Source organism: Heterocephalus glaber, unplaced genomic scaffold (assembly GCF_053883595.1).
Source record: "Heterocephalus glaber isolate CG9 unplaced genomic scaffold, H.glaber_assembly_v1.0 deba00000942, whole genome shotgun sequence".
NCBI classification, from domain to species: Eukaryota; Metazoa; Chordata; class Mammalia; order Rodentia; family Bathyergidae; genus Heterocephalus; species Heterocephalus glaber.
The window spans coordinates 3,853,747-3,878,200 of NW_028258174.1; the positions used below are offsets into that span (position 1 = coordinate 3,853,747).

At 42.4% G+C, this 24,454-nt stretch overlaps 1 protein-coding gene across 2 annotated transcripts in view; it reads left to right on the forward strand.

The window, feature by feature from the left end:
- The window catches only part of Ccdc162 (uncharacterized), a 213,248-nt gene that overhangs the window by 163,727 nt on the left and 25,067 nt on the right, over positions 1-24,454 (forward strand). For both annotated transcript variants that reach the window (XM_087208651.1, XM_021251515.2), the window contains exons 32-37: positions 2,081-2,173; positions 3,313-3,468; positions 8,231-8,415; positions 9,242-9,380; positions 10,881-11,001; positions 22,464-22,573. In XM_087208651.1, coding sequence (XP_087064777.1) covers positions 2,081-2,173; positions 3,313-3,468; positions 8,231-8,415; positions 9,242-9,380; positions 10,881-11,001; positions 22,464-22,573 — 804 coding nt within the window. The remainder of the gene's footprint in view (positions 1-2,080; positions 2,174-3,312; positions 3,469-8,230; positions 8,416-9,241; positions 9,381-10,880; positions 11,002-22,463; positions 22,574-24,454) is intronic.

A 24,454-nucleotide genomic window follows, 5' to 3' on the forward strand; every position in this document is an offset into this window, starting at 1 on the left:
GCTGTGACCAGAGGCAAAAAATGGAGTTATGTTTCTGTATTCCATAGCCAGCTCACGAGCAAGGTGACATTGAACCTTAGCTACAGTCATACTTCAATTATGAAATGATTTTTCCTCAAAATTATGTAGCATGGCTCCCGACAAGTTTCCATACTTTAATGCCCTTCGGTCTTCCCTGGTTTCTTGTCACTCACATAGTGGAGCAGCCTGGGCTTCCATGGCCTGCTGTTACTTCCAGTCTCGGTTTTGTCTGCAAATGCTTAACAGGCTGATGGAGGCAACAGCTTATTTTCTCACAGCTGGTAACAAGACAAACACTTGATCTTTTCCATTTAATAAATAATGATAGCAGTTGTAATACATAATTAGGTCAGCAGCTGAATTTTGAATAGCCCTGGTTACTGTATATGTTATCAAATGAAATCCTGGCAACTATTATTGTCCCTAGGCAGGAACAACATTATTCACTTTCCAAAGGGTCAAGGTTTAGGAAAGCCAGAGATTGGGTTACCGGAGGGTCAAGGCAGTGCCAGGTCACAAATTATATTCCTTATCTATTGCTATAGAACAAATCATACCCACCACCTCCAGTTTAACAGGCTAAAACAATGAACATATCCTCTCAACATTGTTTCTGAGGATGAGGAAGCTGAGAAGAGCTGAAGTGGCTAGTTCTGGCTCAGAGTTTCTCACCAGGCTCCAGTCAAGATGTTGGCCAGTGCTGTAAATATCTCAGGACATAACTGGAAGAAAAGCTGCTTCCAAGCTCAGTAGACACCAGAATGTCTGCTTCCAAGTTATTCACATGGACTGATTTACAGAGCTCTTCACAATATGGTAGGTGGGTTCCCCCAGAGCAAGCAATCCAAGAAAGAGCAAGAGAGAGAACCCAAGATGGCAGGCCTAGACTTCATTACCAAATTTCAGAAGTGACAATCTATCACATCTGCTATATTCTACTCTCTAGAAGTGAGTCACTAAGTCCAGTCACACTCAAGAGGAGGAACCAGCTCTTTTTTTTTTTTTTAAATAGGCTCTCACTCTGTAGTTCAGACTGGCCTTGAAATCACTATGTGGCTCAGGCTGGCCTCGAACTTGCAGCAATCCTTCTGTCTCAGCCTTCTGAGTGCTGGGATGATAGGCATCCACTATCACATCTGGCTCAGCCCCACTTCTTGATGAGAAGAGTATCAAAGAAGTTGTGGGGCTGGGGATTTAGCTCAGTGGTTCCGCCACCTGCCCTGCAAGTGCAAGGACCCGAGTTCGATCCCCAGTACAAAAAAAAAAAAAGAAGTTGTGAACATATTTTTAAAATCACCTCACAAGCTCAAAATTTTTACTTGAAAACTTCCCACTTAATGTTTGAACATTATAAACATTTTAATTGGTGATGCCAACATTGACCCCAAGCTACAAGGTAGTTCTTGTACCAGAAAACAGAAGCAGACCATGACTACTGGACTGTTCCTGTAGCCTTTGGGTGTTACCTAGGATTAGGTTGACACAGGTGTCCTGGTTCCCTATTGCCAAAATCGATGCCATCTCTAGGAATTGCCTGAAGCCAGAACCAGGTCTAGATGTATAGAATAGGGTTAGATAGGGAGGCCCTCTGGATCCAGGGCTGGATCTCAGCTATGGAGAAGGCACAGGCACACGTGTAGTAAGTTGTGGCCTTGGTCTTGAGTTGATATCTAGAATTGGGGTACAAGGGTATGGAAGGACAACTTTTTAATGTTCTCAGTATTGAGAACATTTAAGTAAGTTTGCTTTTGTGGATTATAAATAGGCCCCAGTGGTATTATACTGTACTGAAACTTCTGAACACTAATGCTAACTAGTTATGCTGAAACCATCTGCTGCAAAAACAACTCTAAAATAATTATTGCTCTCTTCTCTTCATTATCAGGGAGAGGCAGGCGTGGCATCGCTGAGCTAAATCCCCAGCCCATCAAGGAGTTCTTTTACACAATAAGTCATCCGATAGTGGTTTGGGGTACAGACACAGAAATCCTATTTATATACAGATGTCTTTAACTTAAGGAGACAGTATGCCATTATCATGTCTATTATTTGGTCTTAGGCATCTGCACTGTTCCCCTGGAGAGCATTTCTGGAAGATGGGGGTCCATTTCCAGTTATAAGCAGCCCGGACACCACTGAGTATGACATGCAGGTAGGTATATCTTCCCATGTTCTGGAGAAAGAGCTGAGTGCAGACTGCAAAACAGGGTGTCATTAGGTCCACGGGTCAGAGCCTCATACTCTAGCCAAGAGTGAGTAATTTATGAGATAAGCCAGGTATTCAATTATGAAGCTTTAAACCTGATGCCACAAGGTGAGTCATGTTTTCTTACTGTGGAAGATTCAGGGTCTCAGCAGGCACTGGCCTGGGTTCCTATGGAATGGTGATCTAGGGGAGTGCCCGTTCATCTGTAATCACCATCCAGGCCTCTTAGCCAAACTGCCAGGTTGGCAGCTCCAGCGTGTGACTCTTCTGGTAAGAAGGGAACTTTCTAGGCAGGACTCATTAGGAGAGTTTCTGTTATTTTAGTTTTCATTGTTGACTTATTTCAATTCCTTTAAACTTTTAGTTTCTTTTAATCATTATATGTTTTCTACTGGTTATCTAAGTAAATATTGTTTCATTTCTATTTTTTAAAATATATTAAAGTGTTAAAGACAACAGAAAAATCAATCATAAATTTGTTTCAAAATATGGAGGGAGGAGTGGATGGGATGGGATTGTCTGTAAGTAGCTAGTTGCTGGGGCTGTTTGCTTTTATATATGTTAAAAATTCTGGGGCGGGGGTTTAGCTCAGTGGTGCCACCGCCTGCCTCACAAGCACAAGGTCCCGAGTTTGATCCCCCATACCAAAAAAAAAATCTGCATAAGATTTTTTTTTTTACAGTGAAAGTAAGAATAGTTGAAAAAAAGAGAAAACAACTATGGCCCCACTACAGAGAGACAACCATAGTTTACCTTTGGGGAATTTTTTTCTAGTCTTTAGCCTCAGCATACACATGTTTATATTTGTACTTTTAAAGGAAAATTAATATCACACTATATATTCATCATACAAAACTGTTGTAAGGGCTGGGAAACTTGGTACCTCTGCATAGGATTAAAAGTCTGACATGTTCAAGGAGGACTTTAAGCTGGAAATGTTACTCTGGTTTTTATGGATTTTTCTAATAGCTGAGAGGTGACACATAAATAGTTATTTTTCCCAAAAAAATTACATGTAAAGGATTCATAAACATTTTCAAAGTGAGACAGTCTTTTTTGTTTTGTTTTCCCCTGTTTGTTCTTAGTTGTGCCTCTGTGGGCTGAGTGACAGTGACCACAGGGTGGCTCATGGAGAGCTGCTAGGCATGCAACTGCTAATGGAAGATGTACTTTCGAGCAGCCATCTTACAATCATGGAGGGTTCTCCTGAATGGCAAGCCACAGTGGATAAAAATAGACAGGTATTCTTGATGAACAGTCTACATAATTGGCCAGCTCTGTACTGTACTAATGCCCCTTCCTATTTGGGAAATGGATTAGATAACCATATCTTTCCCATAGCCTTTCCCAGTGGGCCCCAGGACTGTGCTAATGCCACAGGTAGCCTGTGAAAGCTACTTCAAGGTATTTTCTTTCACAAACCCATGATCATATTTCCATTTCTTACTCCAGCCAGCACTTTCACTGTGAGTCAGTTATTTAGAACTAGAGGTGGGGAAGCCCAAGGTCCATGAGAGAAATCACAGATGAGCACCTCAGGCTGAATCTTTGTCTTCATTCCTCAATTATCTGTGGATTCTAGGCCAGCACTCCCTTCGCTCAACTTACCCCTCTGATGCGCTAAGGAACAAGAGCCATTTACCCATCTGGTACCATGAACAATTCTGCGTGTATCTAGATCCAGCAGAGATATGTTTGGGTGTCAGTTAAGCTAGCTAATGCCTCCTTTTAAAGAGCTTCCTTGTCAGAGCCAAACTTTCTGAGAGATGCCTAAGCCTATCATCCCGTTTCCCTACTTCTGTCTTCTTTCCCTTCTCAGCCCCAAAACCATTCCCAGCAAGAGTGTCAGCTCCTATTTGGTCCTTGTCACCAAATCCCCTGGATATTTTTGCTCCTTGTCCTACCTGACCTCTTGGCAACGTTTGAGACAGAGCCCTTCCTGCAGCCTCTCTCTTCTCAGCTTCCACAGCACGACTCTGCTAGCTGTCCTGATATCACTACCCACTCCTTTCCAGACTCCTCTGTGGGGTCTTCACCTCTGTCAATCCCTAAAACAATGAAATTCAGGTTTTTTCCTCCTTCTTCTATGGTGGGAGGACCACATACTGACTTTTACAGGCTCTAGCATGTTTGTGGGCCCGGCCTTTTTCTCCTTCAAAAAGTAAAAGTTATATTTTATAATTGTTAGTATAAAGGAAAATATATCAATATCATATATTAAAGCATTTTATTTAACCCAAAAGTCCACTTTTTCAGACTTTAAAAGAAATTAAAATATTTTATAGACCTCAGGAACTGAGCCTTCTTTGCCTAAAGCTATAAATCAGTCCCAAATACTGTTAGTACCATTATTGGCTATGAACTAAAATCTGTTCAGAGTGCTTTGTTTATTTAATTCAATTAATTTTCACAGCGTTTCCAGGAGGTAAGTACTTTTATTATTTTCATTTTACAGTTGCGACAGCTAAGACTCAGAAAGGTTAAATAACATGGCCAACATCACATGGCTAATAAGAAAACCAGATTCCAGTGCAACAGTCTGGCCCTGCAGCTCCCTCACACTCTTGTCCCTTTCCAACCCTCTCACTAGGCAAGCCCTTCTATTGTTCTAATTTTGATAACATTTATAGGCATTGCCTCCAAAATCTATATGACTAGTCTAAATCTCAATCCTATCAGATTCACATATTTGACTGCCTACTTCTTCCAGCTCAGAGACAAGGTCCCAAGCAGACCTCACTTTACTCCCCTAAAATTTCCTCTTCCTCTTGGATTATGCTCACAGCCCGACACCAAGTTTTACTATCCTGTTATTTTTTTTTTTTTTACTTTATTGGTACATTTTAGGTATACGATATAATGACATTCATCACTGGAAATTTGCACCAACTATTCTGTTATTTTAATCTCTTGAGCATGTCTGCTTTCTCCATCCTCCTTCACCACGCCTGCCTCCTGTGCAAATGTTATCAGCTCCAATTGTCCTGTTATCATAACCACGAGACAGGGTCTCACTTTGTAGTTCAGGTTGGCCCTGAACTCATTATGTAGCTCAGGCTGGTCTCAAACTCGCAGCAATTCTCCTGCCTCTGCCTCCCAAGCCTGAACCACCACACCCGGCCAGGGCAATGTTTTTTAAATGCAAACCTGATTTTGTTACTACTTTCCTTAAACCTCCACAATGGCTTACAAACACTCTAATAGAATCCATGTACCTTAACCAGACTTTTGACTTGGCCCTTGGCAATATTTCTAGCTCACCCTCTTTCATTTTGTCAAGTGCACCCTGCTCCTCTCTGTGCCTCCTGCAGGCCCTTCCCACCTCATCACCTGATCATCTCCTACCTGTCCTTCAGGTTTCAACTTCCAAACCACTCTCTAGGAAACTTTCTGATCTCCCACCTCTAAGCTGCTGCTCCTCTGTGCCATCCAGAGTGTTCCTGGCACAATAACAAGTTGTCCCGCTAGCCATGACTTGATCTCCAGGGGCCTAGGAGGAAGTGGTTCAGTCTGGTGCAGCCGCTACCCCAAGGACTCAGAATATTTCCTTGTCCTTGAAGATAAAAGAGGGAAGCAAAAGTGCTTTCTCCTTGATGAGCACTAGCTTCTTATCAAGGAGAGAAATATTTTCTAGAAGCTTCCCAATATGTTTTCCTTGGGTCTTTTTGCCTAAAACTAGTCATAAGTCCACTCTAGGCCAATCGGTAGGGAAAAAGTAAGTTTATATGTGCTGCCTAAATTCCGTAACACAAGTAGATGCTTCACCCAGAAGGATCATTTGCAAATCTGGGTGTAGCCCAAGCTGTGCCAAGACCAAGAAGCAGGCTGGGTCCTTTGGTCCCTCTGTGTGCCACTGTCTGGTCCTGTTTCTGATGGATTACCATCCTTTCCTGACACTCTGACCCTCCTCCACCTTATTTATCCTGTTTCCTCTTCCTTCTCCCATCCTTTACAACATTTAGGTAAAGGAAACTTCTCATAAGATGAACATATTATCGCTTACTTTAATTACTTTTGTTTCCTGATGTATTTTTTATTTGGGAGGATTTATTCATAGAGAATAAGCAGCACTTGGGCCGGGGATTTAGCTCAGTGGCACCACACGTGCCTTGCAAGCACAAGGTCCTGAGTTCGATCTCCGGTACCACCACCACCAAAAAAAAAAAATTGTTAGAGAATAAGCAGCGCTAGAATTTATACTGCCCTGTGAGCCCAGACTCCTAGATTCCAGCCCTGATACAAGTTATATGATCTTTCCCTATATATGTCTGCAAAACTCCAAAGTAAAGGAAATGGATTATCTCGGGGTCTTTAAAATTGTGTTCCAAGGAACCCTTGGGGCTTTTTTTTTTTTCTTTTACACAGAGTCTTGCTATGTAGTTCAGGCTGGACTTGAACTCACTATGTAGCCCAGATTGGCCTCAAGCTCACAGCACTTCTCCTGCCTCAGCCTCCATAGTGTTGGGATTACAGGCATGCACCACCACACCCAGCCCTTGGGGCTTTTTGATCACAGAGAGCCAATTAACTGGCCTCCAGGCTGGCCCTCCTTGTCTCTGCTCTTGGCCACAGTCTGTTGGATATTTTGGGCCCATGCCTAAGATTTCAGTGGATGAAAGGGTTCTGAGGGAAAAATAAGACCTGAAAATCCATGGGCTAGCTGGTTATTGAGGAGGCCCAGGATCAGGGGTCATCAGCTGTCTGCACTGCCAATTCTTCCTTGGACACTGAGCGACCCTCCTTCTGGCACACACATCTTCCTTAACACATGTGAATAGCACCAATCTAGGATCCAGTTACGTGAGGTTGTTCTCCACCCAAGGAACTGGAGTGTCTAAGGTACTGTCACCTGAATGTCCTGACTCAAATCATGGAATTCACCACATGGTCTGCTAAGGAAGCTCCTGTGACTGAGAGCCTGTGATCGGGCTAAGGGCCTGGACTCCAATCCATGGTTTATCTCTCGCTTTCTGGATGGCCCTGGCCCTCACATTGCTGGCTGCAGGAGAGTAGGGCCTGAAACTTTCTCCCAGACTCTACATCCTCCAGGAATCACAGCACCCCTTCAATGAATGCTTATTTCAGGAAAACATCACTAAAGAATGATGTTACATGCCCATAATCCTAGCTACTCAGGAGGCTGAGGCAGGAGGGTTGCAACTTTGAGACCAGCCTGGGCATCTTAGTGAGATCTTGTCTCAAAATAAAATTTAAAAAGGAGGAGGGGCTAGGGATGTACCTTAGTGCTCCCTGAGTTCAGTCCCTAGTAGAGCGCACACACACACACACACACACAAAAGAATAAATCATAATCTTAAAGTAAAATTTCCTATTAAATAATAAATTCAAATGAAAAGAAATGTCCTCTGCATTTTTTGGCTTTTGTTTGTTCGTTTTTTGAGACACTATGTAATTCAGGCTGACCTTGAACTCACTATGTAGCCCAGGCTGGCCTTGAACTTGCTGTGATTCTCGTGCCTTGGCCTCCCTAGTGCTGGGATCACAGGTACGTGCCATCACTCCCAGCTATCTGCTTTATTTTTAAAGGATGGTAGAAGGAATAAAAGGTAGGATAAACATAAATTTCCATTTCCTTAATTATAAAGTGGGTAAGATCCCCAGTGAAAAGCGGGTAAAAGACCCACTATGGAGCTAGAGGGAATTTAAGTTTCAGGTATGCACTTTGCAGAATGCAGAGGCTAAACATGAAGGGCTCAATTTTTTAATGACAGAAAAAAATGTTTGTAGGCAAGTCAGGGGGTTTTCAGTGAATGATTCCAGACCCACCCAGCAAGCAGAGACTGAGCTGTTTATGTCCCATCTGTGTAGCATCTGCTCAGGGAGGGTGTTCAACCTCTGCTCTACATGTGCTACAGGCCCACAAACCACTCCTCCTGGGGAGAGAGTCGCTTTCCAGAACCTGTGTTTTGCGTGGGCTGTGTGTAAAATCTTATCCTATATTGGACCCTGGTGAATAAAGCAGGATGTCTGCAATGCTTTCAGCCAGATGGCTTCAAAGGACCACGACTCGGGCCGTGCGACACAGTGGCATCCCTTGCTCTGCTGAGATCCTTTCTGATACTGTGGAAGCAGCTGGAAGTGCTGAAGGAGCACTGGGGCCAACTCAAGCTGCCGGGCCAGGACATTGATGTGGCCTCCCGCCACAAACAGTTCTCTGAACTCTATGAGTGAGTGTTGCAGAAGCGGAACCGGGTCAGTGAGGAGAGCCATCCTGGGCTAGGTAGAGTTCCAGGCCAGCCTGAGACCCTGTCTCAAAAAAGAAAAAGAAAAATAGCATTGTGGATAAATGTTAATTTCACAAAGCTTCTGTAAGCTTTCTCCTGTGTGTTCATGGATTTACACTGTGTATCTTTTCCCTGTCCCTGGAGTCTGTTCTTGGGAACTTGTGCTTACCAAGCCACCCCACAGCGCTGACTCAGCTCTGTAGCTCACAAGGCCCCGGGAAGCCTGAGGGGAAGGCTGTGGCCTGCACAGTCTCTGAGCACTGCAGCCTTCGAAGCCCAAATATAGCAGGGCCATGAGGCCTTAGACCTGAGAGGCAGTGCAGACCTTGGCTGTAGGCTTGGCTGGGAGGACTTAGCCAGCAGGAAGTGCCCGAAGCTCTGGTTAGTTCACTTCCTGACTGATCAAGTACTTACTCTGCACTGACCACCAGCCAGGACCTTACCAGGCTTCGGAAGATTCGCATTTCTGCAGTCAGGATTGCCTGTCTGGTGGCATTATTGCACCCAGAGCTTCTGGTAATTGGGCAATTAGAAGACTGGCCAATATTTTGAAGACTAGAGTCTAAAATTATATGTACCCAACAGGAAAAGGCCTCAGGATTTAATATTGACTAAGGGAGTGGTGAATTTAGATGCTTCTGTGTCTATAAGTAGGTTGGGAAGTTTGTACATGCTGATAAACCAGCAGGAAATGATTAAAATAATTACCAGAGAATTAGGATAAGAAAAAAATATGTTGTTTGCTCATTTCTATCTCTCTTCTTTGTAGAGCTGACATTTTCTACCCCAGCATGAAAGCTCTAGCAAGGCAGATGGGAAAAGAAGATGAATTTGAAGGACTTATAATAGTCAGTCAGCCTGTTCTTCCCCCAAAAGGAGCATCAGAAATTGAAATAAAAACTCAGCAGGTATGCAGGAGCCTTTTATTTATTTATTTATTCATTCATTTTATTTATTTATTTTTTTTGGTACTGGAGATTGAACTCAGGATTCTTGCACTTGTGAGGCAGGCAGCAGAACCACTCAGCTAAATCCCCAGCCCTCACAGGAGCATTTTACATTGCTTTGGAAAACTTGCTTTCTGGTAGTATTAGGATTAAAACTACAGATATATACAAATGGTGGTTTTTTAAGAAGTTCAGTGTAAACTGGAGGAAGGGTTGTAAATTGCTGAGAAGTCTGCTGGGGACCAGGTAGGGGGTAAGTAGTTAAAGGTATGTGGGGACTTTGATTAAGCAAAAAACTAACCCTTAAATGTCTCAGTCCTATAAGTCTAGATTTTCATTACTTTGATTTTCCTGAAATTGAGGTACACCTGCAGGAAGAGGACAGAAAACTCTTCATGGAAGCTATGTAGTTCAGGCTGACCTTGAAGACACTATGTAGTCCAGGCTGGCCTCAAAGTCCAAGCAATCCTCCTGCTTGAGCCTCTGAGTGCTGGGAATGCTACTGTCCTAAACATAAAATCCAGCACACAAGTATCCACATAGAAATGAAATATTGCATATGGGTCTGGTAAATATTCTTCTGAAAATAAGAAAGTTCAATTTATGCACTAACCTATTTGATGTGGAGAAGCAGGTTTTTCCAAGTCTTTCCTCAGCTCGGTCTTGGGACTAGGCTCCCAGTGGCTGGGGTTATTTTATAGGCAGGAAAAGACTGGCACTCCACTGAGCAACAGGCAACATTCAGGCCCCCACCAGGCCCCGGGGCCACAGCCAAGACCATTGGGTACGGCCGGAGATTTAGCTCAGTGGTTCCGGTGCCTGCCTCGCAAGTGCAAGGTCCTGAGTTCGATCCCCGGTACCAAAAAAAAATCATAAACAAGACTATTGGGTACATACCCTGCTAAACTCCACCTCCTCTCAGCTCCTGGTCTCAGTGAGGGAAAATGGTGGCTCTACACTAGTCCCGAAGTGAGGGGAGCAGACCATTCTCTTTGTCATGTACTAAATCTTCCTTGGTATCAAAATTAAGTTTCAAACCTGAAGGCTTCTCTTAAAAAGTGACGGTTGCCGGGGATTTAGCTCAGTGGTTCCAACACCTGCCTTGAAAGCGCAAGGTTCTGAGTTTGATCTTCAGCACCAAAAAAAAAAGTAACGTTCAGGAAAACCCTGGCCACCTTCAGAGACCCCAGAGGCAGGATGAAACTCTGGGGCTTGAAGTGCTTTGCAGTTTAGCAGAATCTGGTAAAAAGGGTTATATTTTATCCATCAGGACATGGGCCCGGGAAGAAATGTTGTTGGTCTCCAGAAAAAGATGAACCTAACCCCCAGAAGCAGTTAGGAGCCCAAGAAAGGAACCCTTCATTCTTCCTGTGGAGAAAATAGCTGAGGACTAGGATTAGGCATGGGAGCCCAGAGTGTAAGCTGAATGTGGAGATGATGCTCAACCTGTGCTTACTCTAGCTCCAGAAACTTCTGGAAAATATTGAAATTCATATGATCCAGGAGGTATTAAGAAAAGTCCATAAAGAGATGACACTGGTTTTATCAGAAAAGTCCAAGGAGGAAAGTATTCTCCCAACAGGTAAAGCATACTTACTTTATTACTTCAAAAAATAGCATTTATTGTTCTTTCTAATGGTACAAACAACTCGTGTATTTACATTAATTGTAAAAACAAAACAAATACTGAGCCTCAGGCCTTTGCATTGAGCTCTATGCTCAGTCCTCTTTTGTTTTTTTATTTTGAAACAAGAGTCTCACTGTGTCGCTGAGTTGCCCTGGCTGGTTCAAATTTGTGATCCTCCTGCCTCAGCCTTCCAGAATGTTGGGATTGCAGATGTGTACTACCACTTAAAAAGATTTTAAATAGAAAACATCCTTTAACTTCAGTCTCAACTCTTGCAATTAACTCACAACTGAAATAAAGTTGAAATAAAGGACACATATGAAGCCTTAGGTGTAATATATATGACATACAGGTGTGATCAAAGCACAGTGTTTACATTTTTTTAAATGTATTACAGTTGGGCTGGGGATTTACCTCAGTGGTGCCGCTGCCTGCCTTGTAAGCGCAAGGTCCTGAGTTCAATCCCTGGTACCAAAAAAAAATGTGTTCCAGTAAAAGACACGTTATCATTAATCCCCCTCAGAATACTCTTCCTTGTTTCAAACACACTATCCCATCCTTCTTGCCACTTTCTGGAGCAGTTTTAGAAGTCCTTTTTTGTGTCTTTAGTTGCACTGTTGTGGCCCCCTTGATGTTCTGAATTGATCCAAAACTTACCTTTCATGGTCATTTTGACTTTGAGGAAGAGTCAGAAGTCACACAGTACCAGATACGGTGAATAAGGTGGATGAGGACCCACCTTATTCACCATTTTTATGACTTTTTTTTTTGGTACTGGGGATCGAACTCAGGACCTTGCACTTGCAAGGCAGGCGGTGGCACCACTGAGCTAAATCTCTGGCCCTTTATGACATTTTTATGAGCCTGCCTTTCTGTTGCATGGCACTGAGCAGCAGCATTCATTGTATTTTTGATCACATCTCTTAAAGACATTCATGAAATAGGACTTTGAGAACTGTTTCAGAATGTGGTAAGAACAATGGGATAAGTGAGTTTGAAGGAAGGGAAAATATTTTGAGGGGGACTAATGGCAATGTCTTTTACTGTAATAACTTAAAAAAATTTTAAACATTCACTAGTTTTTGATCACCCCTTATATATAAAAATCTTATAAACATATACACAAATATATGTATATATACAAATATATATGTACACACATAAATATAGCAATCAACATTTTTTCCTTTCCTCTGAGGTCTAAACCCAGGGCAACTTCATGGGCCCGTGACCAGAGCACTCCCATGGGATGCAGAGGGGCACCTGGGTCACCATCTTGAAACTATTAGTCACTGGAGCTGAGAGTCTGTTTTGAAAGAAGAAACCCAGTGAGCCATGGAGCATGCACTGAGGGCGTGAAGCCTTGGCTCTTGCCACCTCCTGCAACCTCTCTCCTCCACCAGGAGGGGTTCTCAGTGCCTGCTTCTCTGCTCTTGACATCACTAACCTCCTCCTCCCCACTCCCAGCCAAAATTACTGCCACCCTCCAACTCCGGTTGGGCCCTGGGCACAGGATGGCTCAGGGTTGGGAATGTGTACCTGGCAGCCCCAGGTTGGCAGGACCACAGTGTGTTCTGTGGGTAACACAATGAGGGTGATCCTCTCCCACCCCTGGGTACCTAAACTGTGCCAGGTCAGGGGCTGCAGTACCCTGGGCATTGCCTGTGCTTAGTGGGTGGGGTTGCAGGAGAACAGAAGACGCTCCCCAGACACAGTGGCTCAGCCTGGTAGCTGCTGGGTCCTGTTCATTCAGGCACTGAGTCACAGGCAGGGCCCTGGGCATTAATCAGCGTCTCCCTTGCCCTGTGAGTATTTATATAGCTAAGGGAGTGCAAAATGAAAGCAGATAAAAATACCAAGGCCGGCTCAGAAAGCCTGCAGAAGGAAAAAACTTTATGTTTTAATACTTGTAAAAGTACCTTTTCCCTATCTTTTTAAAGGAAAGGCCCTGCATTTTTACTGCACGAGGTCCTGCAGATCATGTAGCTGTCCTGTTTGAACTACAAATACCTAACCCTGACACCTAATAATTCTAGAGGAAAATCCATCTCTTTTGAGCTAGGGAGGAGTTGTCTGACTAGCAAAACCAATTTGGTTTTCATTTTGAGACAAAGACCATGGACATTGTAATGTTAATGATAGCCTAATTTCTCACGGAAGACATGTCTTTTTGTTTTTCCCACTGCCAGATAAAGACATTGTCATTTTATCAGTGCTTCAAGTAACTAAATTCCATAACAGGGCTTTGGTAAAAGGCTGTGCCATAAGAGAGCAAACCACTGCCCCCAGTGATGGGGGTCTCTAAATGTCACCAGAGCGCTGGGTGCCCTTGAGCTCCGGTTACAGTTACTGAATGCTTCACAAGACACAAAGCTCCTGTTGTCTGTGCTCTGTTTGCTGCATCAGGGGACTCCCTTCTGGGTTCTTGGAGAAAATCCACAAGCACAGGGAAGGTACAACCATCTGCACATTCCCTGGGATGGGGTGGAGCACATTTGCTTTGTGGTTGTGCCACCCTGTGCCCTGCGCATGGTGCTTGTCAGCTGTGCTTGAAAAGGGGCTTCCACCAGGGCCCAGTGGGGAAAGGTAGAGTTATTTTCAACAGTGGTCAGGTTAACGTAACTAAACTTTGCCTTGGCTAGAGTACACTAATCCTATTTAAAATAAGTGCCAATATTGACGGGGTCTTGTTGTCAGTGCTTTGGTTTTCTTTTTCTTCTTTGGTCTGTGGGAAGGTGAGGGTCTCCTCCTCTACTGAGTTCCTCCAGTGCAAACAACTCAGTCTCTAATGTGCTGAGGCTGCTCTGTGTCCATTTCTTCAGTTTCGTCTTCTCAGATCTCTGTGGGCTGGGCACCATTGAGGAAGGGATTACAACCTTGGGACCCCACTGCTTACATTCCTGCCAGCCACAAGAAGTAGTGGGGCTTTCCTGCCAGGGCCACTTCTTCATACAGAGATCAACCTGCATGGGCAAGTTTAGCTCTGGGCGAGTAGTTTCTCCAGCAGGAGTTGGATTGGTGAGTACTGAGGACCAGGAGGACAGCAGAGGCTCTCATCCCTTCCCTCAGGCTTGCCCTGTTGGCCAACTTTGGTGTCATCGTTTATACCTGCCAGAGGGAACCTTGGAATAATTCTCTCCTTCTACCTCCTTCCTTTCTCTTCATCAAGTCTTGGAGCTTAATCTTTTTGTACTGTTTCTGAATGACTTTACAGTTTGTCAAGGAGGCTCAGGAAATGTAGCGTCCAAACGTGGTCCAGCTACTAGTTTGTATTAGCCTCTTGTCACTGGGACAAAATATCCAGCACCTGCAATTTAAAGGAGAGGTTTATTTTGGCTCACAGTTTCAGTAGGTTCAGTTGATGATCAACCAACTCCAAGGCAGAAATGGCATGGCGGAAGGACCTGGCTGAAAAAAGCTGCTCACGTCATGGTGGTCAGAAAGCAGAGAGAAAGGGGGAGCCCGGGACAAGATTACAGCTTTCCAGGTGACATCCCCAATGACTACCTCCAACCAAGCCCTGCCTCCTAAAACACATTCAGCTACTGAGCTCATCAGTGGAAGAATCCATCGATGAGGATAGTGGCCCCATGATCCAGTCACCCTCCATATACAAGAGACTTTGGGGGACATTTAAAATCTAAACCATGGTCAGGTGTGGGGGTTCACGCCTCTAATCCCAGCACTTGGAGGCTGAGGCAGGAGGATTGCTGAGAGTTCAAGGCCAGCCTGGGCCACATAGTGAGTGCAATGTCAGCCTGAACTACATAGTGAGACCCTGTCTCAAAAAAAATTTTTTTTACATGTAGGAGGCTGCTGTCAGATGTGTCAAAGCCCAGGCATCTGAGGGCACTTAAAGGCACCTGAGGACACCACTCTTGATTAATGCAGGCATACAACAGAGTTTGTTATAATAATAATGAATCAGCATGGATGACCACACATGTACCACACAGCTATGCAAGTTTGCCCAAAATGTTTTGTCTTACTGTGTCTTAGCTAAGCTGATAAAGAACTACTATTAGTTCTATGCTATAAAATTAAAGTTTGGTTCCTGCTTCATAATGTCTGCTCCACACATGCTCTTTTCTCTGGAACCTCACCTGACCAGGCCTCCCTTCAACCCACAGGCCCCAACACTAAACTATGACAATGTTTTAATAGCTAAAGTAATCCTGCCCTGGGAGTTACCAAAGCGGATCCAGACATCCTTGTCAGTATCAGGGCTGCCTTCGCATAGAGATGGGCTCCACTGCTTCAGAAAGGCCCTACTATCCTCATCTCTGACCTTTTGGCAGTAAAGTGGTCTTTAATTGATTTTCTAATTTTCCCTGAGCAGTTACACATATATCCCAGGGGTGTGAGAAGAAACTGTTGGAACTTCTAAATAGATTCAGGCCAGGTATGAGGAGTCAAATGTCACACTCCGTGCTGAGGTGTTCTGAGGTAAATAAGAAAGTAGTGGAGGTTACATTTCTAATTCTGGTACATGCTTAGCTTCAGCCACATTATGAAGTTTAAAAAGATAATCTAACCATAACTGGTAAGAAGTCAGATAAGAAATTGTACAGGGTCAAGGAAACTATTTGGAACATGGATTAAGATCCATTCTCATGGATGAACTCATCCTAAATATATCATGCTTTGTGATATTGGAAAGTGATAGTGCTGTAAATGGTTATAAATAAAATATAAATTTAATATAATAAAATACATACGAATTTTAAAAGTGAGTGATTGAAAATGTTTAGCTTGAGGGAAGCATGGAGGGGAAGGGAAAGGGGATGGAAAAAGGAATTAAGATGTGTTGTGTGCATCTACCAATTCCTCCTAAGGAATGTGAACATTATGTACTACAAACTTGTACCAATAAAAAGAAATAAAGAAAAGAAAAACACTTAGAAGATATAGACTCGGCCAGCATTTCCTCAGTAGAATGCCATGGAACACAGTTCCTCAAGATGTTAAAGCAGCAGTTTTACCAACCACCCTTCACTAGCAGACTCATGACTCATGGGTTACCTGAAGCTTTTGGTAACACAAGCCAGCTAAGCACTCAGCAATCCCATTCTTTGGGGTTGACCTAACATTGCTGAACATGGCTTGCTCTAAACCTGTGCAGGCCAGTTTTAATTGTTATTGAATTTGAGTAATCTAATTAAAAATTATGTAAACCAATAAAATAGGAGTACAAAAAGAAAGGAAACAATTGTTCCTATAAAAACTAAGTTGAAATAGATAAACCAAAAGAAATGAGCTAGCAGTTCATGAACTGAAAGACCTGGAGGAAGCTTAAATGCATATTACCATATCAAAAATTCTAATTTGAAAAGACAACATGTAGCCAGGCATGGTGGTGCACATCTGTGATCCCAGCACTTGGGAAGCAGAGGCAGGAGGATCACTGTGAGTTTGAGCCCAGTCTGGACTACAAAGAGAGTTCAAGGCCAGCCTGAACTGCATAGGGAGACTCTATCTCAAAAAGAAAGAAGAAAGCAGGAAGGAAGGGAGGGAGGGAGGAAGGAAGGAAGGAAAGAGAGAAAGAGAAAGAAAGAAAAGAAAGAAAGAAAGAACAACATGTTACATGACTCTGATATATAACATTCTGGAAACTGCAAAGACAGTAAAAATAACAGTGGTTTCCAGGTGTGAGACATGTAGGAGAGAAGAGTAGGCACAACACAGAGGATTTTTAGGGCAGCAAAGCTCTTCTGTATGATACTACAGTGGCAGGTGTCTACCACTGTTCATTTTTCAAAACCCATAGAATGCACAATGTCGAGAGTGAGCCAGGATGAGAACTGTAGACACGGGTGTCAGTGGTGAGTCAACGTGGGCTCACTGAGTGACAGATGTGCCATTTTGTTCAGGGTGTTGGTGCCAGAGGCCAGTGTGTGTGTAAGGACCAGGAGCTGTGCAAAGTCTGCATTTTACCCTCAACTTTGCTATGTACCTAAAACTGCTCTTTACAAATTCAGCTTCATTTTAAAAGAAAACAAGTTTTAAAAAATTAAGTTGGAAATTTTGGAAAAACTCAATAAAAGACTAGTTGTTTTTTAAAAGTTGTTTATCAAATTCATTACACAACAGATGACTGAAAGGACCAAGAAAAATGGTGAAAATATACAAAATGATGTAGTTAGATTTCCATAGTCTTTAAGTTCTTTTTCCAAAGCCAAATATGTAAAACTAGAAATTGTAAACCATACACTATATTTTGATTTAGAAAAGAAAGATGGTGCAATGATCCAAAAAATGGGCAGATGTAAAGAGATGGCCTAGATGATTAATAAATGTTTGTAATTTATGAGGTTTTTTTGTTTATTTGGTTTGGTTTTGTTTTGAGACAGTCTCCCTGTGCAGTTCAGGCTGGCCTTGAACTCACTGCGATCCTCTTGCCTCAGCCTCCTAAGTGCTAGGGTTACAGGCATGCGCCACCATGCCTGGCCAAATTTATGTATTTTTAAATTAAATAAAATGTAGATAGTGCATGTTACTCACGAAGCATTCTTTGCTTTAAAGGTTGGCTTCTTTTGACTAGTGACTAGCCAATCCTTAGTCTTTTTTTTTTTTTTTTTCTTTTGAGACAGGGTCTTGCTATGTAGTTCAGGCTGGCCTTGAACTCACTTTGTAGCCCAGGCTGGCCTCGAATTTGTGGCAATCCTCCTGCCTCAACCTCCTAAGTGCTGGGATTACAAGCATGCGCCAACATCCCCAGCCCCTTTAGTCTTGATTACAATAGGCAGGAGAATTTCTACTGTATTTCTCAGGGGCTGTTTTTTCAGAAGGATTTTTTTGTTTATTTGTTTTATGTCAAAGTAAGTTTGGGAAAATCAAGGTAAATTATGTTTTGAAAAATTTCTTCTACTCTAGACTTTGGAACATTTTTTAAAATTAATTTTTATTGGTACATTTAAGGTATACAATATAATGACATTCATCATTGGAAATTTGCACCTTTATATAATCCATCTTGGTTCTTATTTTTTCCCCATTCCCCTGCCTTCTCTTCAACCCCTCCACCCCTCCCTATCTACAAAGACTTTGTTTCCATTTTTTGTTTTTCTCATATTCTTTGGAACCTTTACTCTCAACTGTCTATTACTATCCTGCGTCCAGAAAAGAAAAAAAATATATAATGTCTTTAAATTTATTTGACCATAGAACTCTTCTTTCCTCTTGGAAACATTAATTATTACTTCAAGGAAATAGTGTTCTGAGGAGCAATTTGAAAACACAGGAGTATGAAACACAGGCATGTATTTAACACAATGAGCGCTTCACCTACCCGCTTACTGGGGAAAACAGCCTTCACTGGCAGCTGTGAGCCTTCGGGTTTCAGTTCTGCCTGGGGTTCAGAGCCAGGAACCCCCCCAGCTGCAGTCAAGTGGTTGGTTAGGAGAGTGAATTGTTATCAAGCTGAGCCTTTCTTCCTCAGGATGGAGGCTGGGCTGGGTGCTGTTAAGAGTGAGGTAGGGGAAGTGGTTTGGCCAGCAGGAAGTCAGTTTCCTTTACTGAAAGGACCTGGGAACAGAGTGACAGGGGAGAACAAAATCCTAATTTCACCCCTAGTGTGCTGTCCAACTTCCATGCTTCTTTCAAAACCTCCTGCTTCATCTTTAAAAAGCCATGACCATATGCATACAGTGAAAATAGGACAGATTTGGAGTTAGCTAACTCCTCCTTGCCAGGAATTACTTTTCTTGGATGAATTGCACTCTCCCTGGCTTCCTGTACTCCTTGCCTGCAGATGCAGATAAATGTTTGAACTTGAACTCACAAGCCAGGCCAGTGCTGGGAAACCCACCCAGCATCTGGTAAAACACAGTACTTCCCCTCCAGCTGAGCCCAGAACTAAACCCCAAACTGCTCAGGAGCATTTCCCAGGTGACAGTCCCCAGACTAAGGTGTGTGACAGAGTCCCTCACCAGCCTTCTCTGTAAACCAGAGACCTGCCATAATAGTACCCTGGAAAAGGTATGTATCTGACTTCTAGTCAGAAAAGCATTCTGAAATGCACATAAGCTCTGTCTCATCAAAACTCAGACTAAAGGGCCGGGATTTAGCTCAGTGGTTTCGCCGCCTGCTGCACAAGCACAAGGACCCGAGTTTGATCCCCAGTACCAAAAAACCCCAAAAAACTTAGACTAAAGTCTTAAACATCTTAAATGTGAATTTAGGGACACAAGAACTCAAGTCTGACTGTGTGTGTGTGTGTGTGTGTGTGTGTGTGTGTGTGTTTTGGTTTGTTGTTGTTTTATTTTAATGCCATTTTTTTTTGGTATTGGGGATTGAACTCAGGACCTTGCTCTTGAGAGACAGCCAGCAGCACTACTGAGCTAAATCTCCAGCCCTGTAGTTTGGTTTTGGTGAGACAAGGTATCACTATATAGTTTAGGCTGGTCCTGAACTCACTATGTACCCTAGGCTGGCCTCAACTTTGCTGTGGTCCTCCTGCCTCAACATCCCCAATGCTGGAATTAAGGCTTGTGCCACCATGCCTGGCTACACATGAGCTTTTGCTGGGACATTCTAGATCTAAACCATAACAGAGTATATGGAGGAAGAACATTCCAGACAGAAGGAACACCCCATAAAAAAGAACCCAAGCAGAGCATGCCTGTCATAGTTAAGGACGAGCAATAGGCACATGTGGCTGGAATGCAAAGGGTGAGGGAAGTCTAACAGGAGTCAAAGTCAAAGAGAGAGAGGCAAGGAGAGCAGATCATACAGGGCCTTGCAAGGACTCTAGTATTTATTCTCAAAGTAACAGGGAGCCTGTCTCTAAGTTAGAGTCACAGGATCTGCCTTATATCTTAATAGACTCTCTCAGGATGCTCTGTTGAAAACAGAGTGTGAAAGAAGAAAAGGTGAAAGAGGACAGAAGATAAAATAGGAAGCAATCACTTTCTGGGTGTATTTTGAAGGAGGCACTAATGGACTGGGTGCAACTTGGAATGGGAGAAAGGGGCCAATCGTGATTCTAAGATTTTTTCACCTGAGCACTTGGGAAAAAAGAATTTCTGTCCTCTGAGATGGGGCACTCTGTAGATGAAGCAAGTTAGAGTGGGTAAATTGGGAATTTGATTATGCATAAAGTAAATTTCAAATGCCTTTTAGACTTTGAGAAGAAATGCCAGGTCAGTATTGGACATAAGTTAGAGAGTCCTTGGTAGATGAATAGTGTTTAGCTGGGAGGTAAGATGAGCTACCCAAGGAGGTGAGTGTATAAAATGGAGGAGCTGGACCTAGAGCAGGGCCCTGAGACATTTAGGAGGGCAAAAGAAAACATTAAAGAAATCTAGAAGGAACAAACAGCAAGTTAGGACCAAAACAGGGCAGAGTGGTGTCCCAGTGCCCAGCGAAGGAAACTTCTCAAACAAAAGGAAGTAAACTGTATGAAATGCTGCTGTAGGCAATAAAGCCACTGGTGTTAGCTGTGAGAAAACCATCGGTGTTTGTGACAAAGCACCCTCAGGAGGCAGGTAGAAGTGAAAACCAGTTGGAATTTGCGGGCAGCTGAAGACAGTTTGCATGTAAACATCTCTTTCTAGAAATTTTGCTTCAAAAGGATGCAAAGGAATGGATCATCTGATGGGGAAGTGGGGGTCAAGAGAAGGACTTTTATGAAATGGAAGAGATAACATGTGCTACAGCGAGGGATCCAGGAAAGAAAAAAGAACTGATGGCATAGGAAAAAGACAGGACAATTTCTCAAGCAATGACCCTGAGTAGCCTTGAGGAGATATCCTCCCACTTTGTTGTATTTATTATTTCTTTCTTATAAAAGTTTATAAACACTTGTATTGGTCAGGTTTCTCATTGCTAGAACAAAATATCTGACACTCACAACTTAAAAAAGGAGAAGTTTATTTGGCTCACAGTTTCAGAGGGTTTAGTCTATAGTTGGCTGGCTCCTGGGCAGAAACATTGTGATAGAAGGGCCTGATGACACAAAGCAGCTTAGTTCTTGGTAACCAGAAAGCGGAGCACAGGGGAAAACACCAGTGAAGGACCTTCCAAAGGTATATTCCCAGGAACCCACCTTCACTTCGGCTCCTTACAATACATTCAGCCGTGAACATAGTGAGTTTAATCAACTGGTGAGAATCATCTTTCCAGGAGTCTCTCAACCCAGTCAAGTTAGCAGTTAAGCTTACCCATCACACCCGTGTTCTGCACCATTTATCCTTAATGATTATGGTAGTTGTTTTTTTTTTTAAATCATTCTTTTCATATCAGTATAGGAAGAATGTCTTTCTTTTACAGCTGCATACTCTTCCATTGGAAAGATATACTATAGTTTAAGTAACTAGATTCTTAACAATGGACACTTATGTTTCCAAGCTTCTGCTTATCAGAGGGCAATCAATCCTCCAACTGCCTAGAAAGGGAGTGGTGAGGGCTAAAGAAGAAAAAAGACAAGAGACTTGCATAATTTCAAAGTATATGGAGGGCTGGGAGGTCAGTGCCTCAGAGTGGGCAAAGACAGACTCTCCAAGCTAGCCATCATTTATTGGGTACACACAATAATTGAAGGGAGTACCAGGTGACTTAGCGGGTGGTGGTAATCCTAGGACAGTGAGGAATTTATGCTGATGAAGATCTTAAGTCATGGGGTTCTTATATTGAGGAGGATTGTAAGGAGAGCATTCTTACAATAATAGGGGGATGAGTTGAGTTGATAAGGAGCTTGTCCCTCCCCAGGTGAAGCCTTTCTCTCTCTTTTTTTATTACTACTCGGTTCTCAAAGAACCAAGATGTCTTCAGCTGTTGCAGTCTTGCTGTTGAACGTCACAGCGTCAAGGCACCATTGAGGCCTCAGTTGTGACCTGAGGTGAAATGGAGTTACATTTCCGCCTTATATCCAGCTCATGGCAAGGTACATTGAGCCTCAGATAGCTATACTCATACTTTAATTATGAAATGATTTTTCCCCAAAATTTATGTAGATTGGCTCTCAATGTCTGCTACCATAAACAATGTTACTCTGAATAACTTTGTGTGTGCCTCATTTCATATATACCAGTCATATTTCTCTATTTGTATTAGACATGTTAGACTAAGATAATTGTCCAGAAACATACAGGATATTAATGAAAACAGACATCATATGTAGTCAGTAATAGCATTTCATTCGAGGTTTTTAGTTATGGTAACAGAATATTGTTCACTAGACTTGAGAGGTGATTTTCCAAACCTTTTCATTAGGGCTTTTGTTAGAGATCTTTGTTATTCCATGTTCCAGAGGGTGCTGGGCCCTCAACTGCCCCCACCCCAGCTGCCTCACCCACTGGTCTCTGTATTTGGAAATACAGCTTGTTTTGCCCAACATTGTCTCAGAGAATTGCCATTTTATAGCCATGGATGATGCTCAGTGTTTTGTGATACAAATGTTGGTATGTTTTACACCCTAGATCTTTGGAAACACCAAGTCATGAAAGAAAACTTTTCAGTTAATAGGCCACAGATAGTTGAAAAATTTATACAGAGATTAATGCAGAATCATCAGGATCGTGGATCAGAGGTACGTACTGAAAATTAATCATTCTGGCTTTTTTAACATAAACCCCAACAAGGAAGATCTTGTCATTTAACACATCTCTTAATGCTTTGCTTCCAAAGAACAATATAATGAATACCAAGGCTGAATCTGAAATACTAATCATGTATTATCATTTTGACATCAGAAAAAAGATGACTGTGTATAAAGATCTGAGAAAAAAAATACATGTTGGTAAATTCCAAATTTTGTCAGGTTTTTAAAGTAACCTGTTTGTGAATGAGTTCATTTTTTAGCATCATCTGTGTTGATTTGTTAGTATTTAAAATTTAAAAGAGGAATACCAAAATACCTATAGTATCACCAATGAGAAAACATTTTCAAGCCTGGTGTGGTAACACACACCTGTAATCCCTGCACTTGGGTGGCTGAGGCAGGAGGATTGCCGAGAGTTGGAGGCCAGCCTTGGCCCCATAGTGAGTTCAGGGCCAGCCTGAGCTACAAAGAGAGACCCTGTCTCAAAAAAATAAATAAATAAAACGAAACAAAACAAAAATTTTCAAAACGTGTCACCAAAAAAAGGCCAACAACACAGAAAGGTAACATTTTTACCCTTCCGCCATCATCCCCAGTCAACTCTCCGCAAAGAAATCTGCATCAATAATTTTGTGTGTGTATATCCCTCTAGGAAGATATTTAAATCCATAGCAATTCTATATTTTCTTATATTTTATAACATTATTTGATACACATGCATATACACAGTTCTTGGAATTTTGAAACATGTTTATTCTTGACAAGAAATATTTTCCTGGCCCGGGGATTTAGCTCAGTGGTTCCATCGCCTGCCTAAAAAGTGCAAGGTCCTGTGTTCGATCCCCAGTACCAAAAAAAAAAAAGAAAAGAAATATTTTACTAAATCAAAGGAATCCATTGAAAAGGTAGGATAAGGGAGTCAATGTGGATATTTGGACATAATAGGCTTTTAAGACCATTAATAAATTCTTTGGGTAGACATGAATCATGAAAATTAAACAATTTTTCAAACAAAATGTGCTTAATTTTTAAAAAACATTGTTTTCTCCAAATTTACATTTCTCTAAGTTTTTGGAAATGTCCTCCATCATTTTATAGTAAACACTTCAGTTCTTAATTTTTTTCATTTTATTTTTTTGAGACAGGGTCTTACTACAAAGTTCAGGCTGGTGTCGAACTCATTATGTAGCCCAGGCTGACCTCAAACTTGCAGTGATTCTCCAGCCTCAGCCTCCTGAGTGCTGGGATTACAGGAGTGCACCAACATGCCCAGCTTCAGTTCTTAATTATGAAGTAGAAAATTCATCATCTTGACTGGAGATACATTTTTCATCAGAACTTGATGATTTCCATGTATTCGTTTAGCTTTTAGTTATACACAAACTTGGTACTGTGTATTCTGAGAGGGCGGTGAAGTGGTTCCATCCTTAAGGTACAGAGCCAAGCAGGGCAGGGCATGCTCAGAAAAATGCTGTGATCAAGAAATATGTATTATGGCTCACCTTGAAGAGGAAGGAAAATCTGACACATGCCACAACATAGATGAGCCCAGAGGACGTCCTACTAGACTCGCAAGAACAGTTATAGAGCCCACTAGAATAGTCAAGCTCTTACAGACAACAAGTATCGAGGTGGGTGCCAGGGGCCAGGGAGAGGAGAGGGATAGGGAGATACTGTTTAGTGGGCACAGAGATTCCTTTTCTGAGCTGAAAGAGTCCTAGAGGTGGAAGGGGGAGATGTTTACACAGTGAATGTACTTAATGCCCTGACCCATACACTTGAAGATGGTTAATATGGCAAAATTTATGTGAGATATATGTTGAGAAAGATATATATATATATATATATATATTAAAATAAACAATAAAA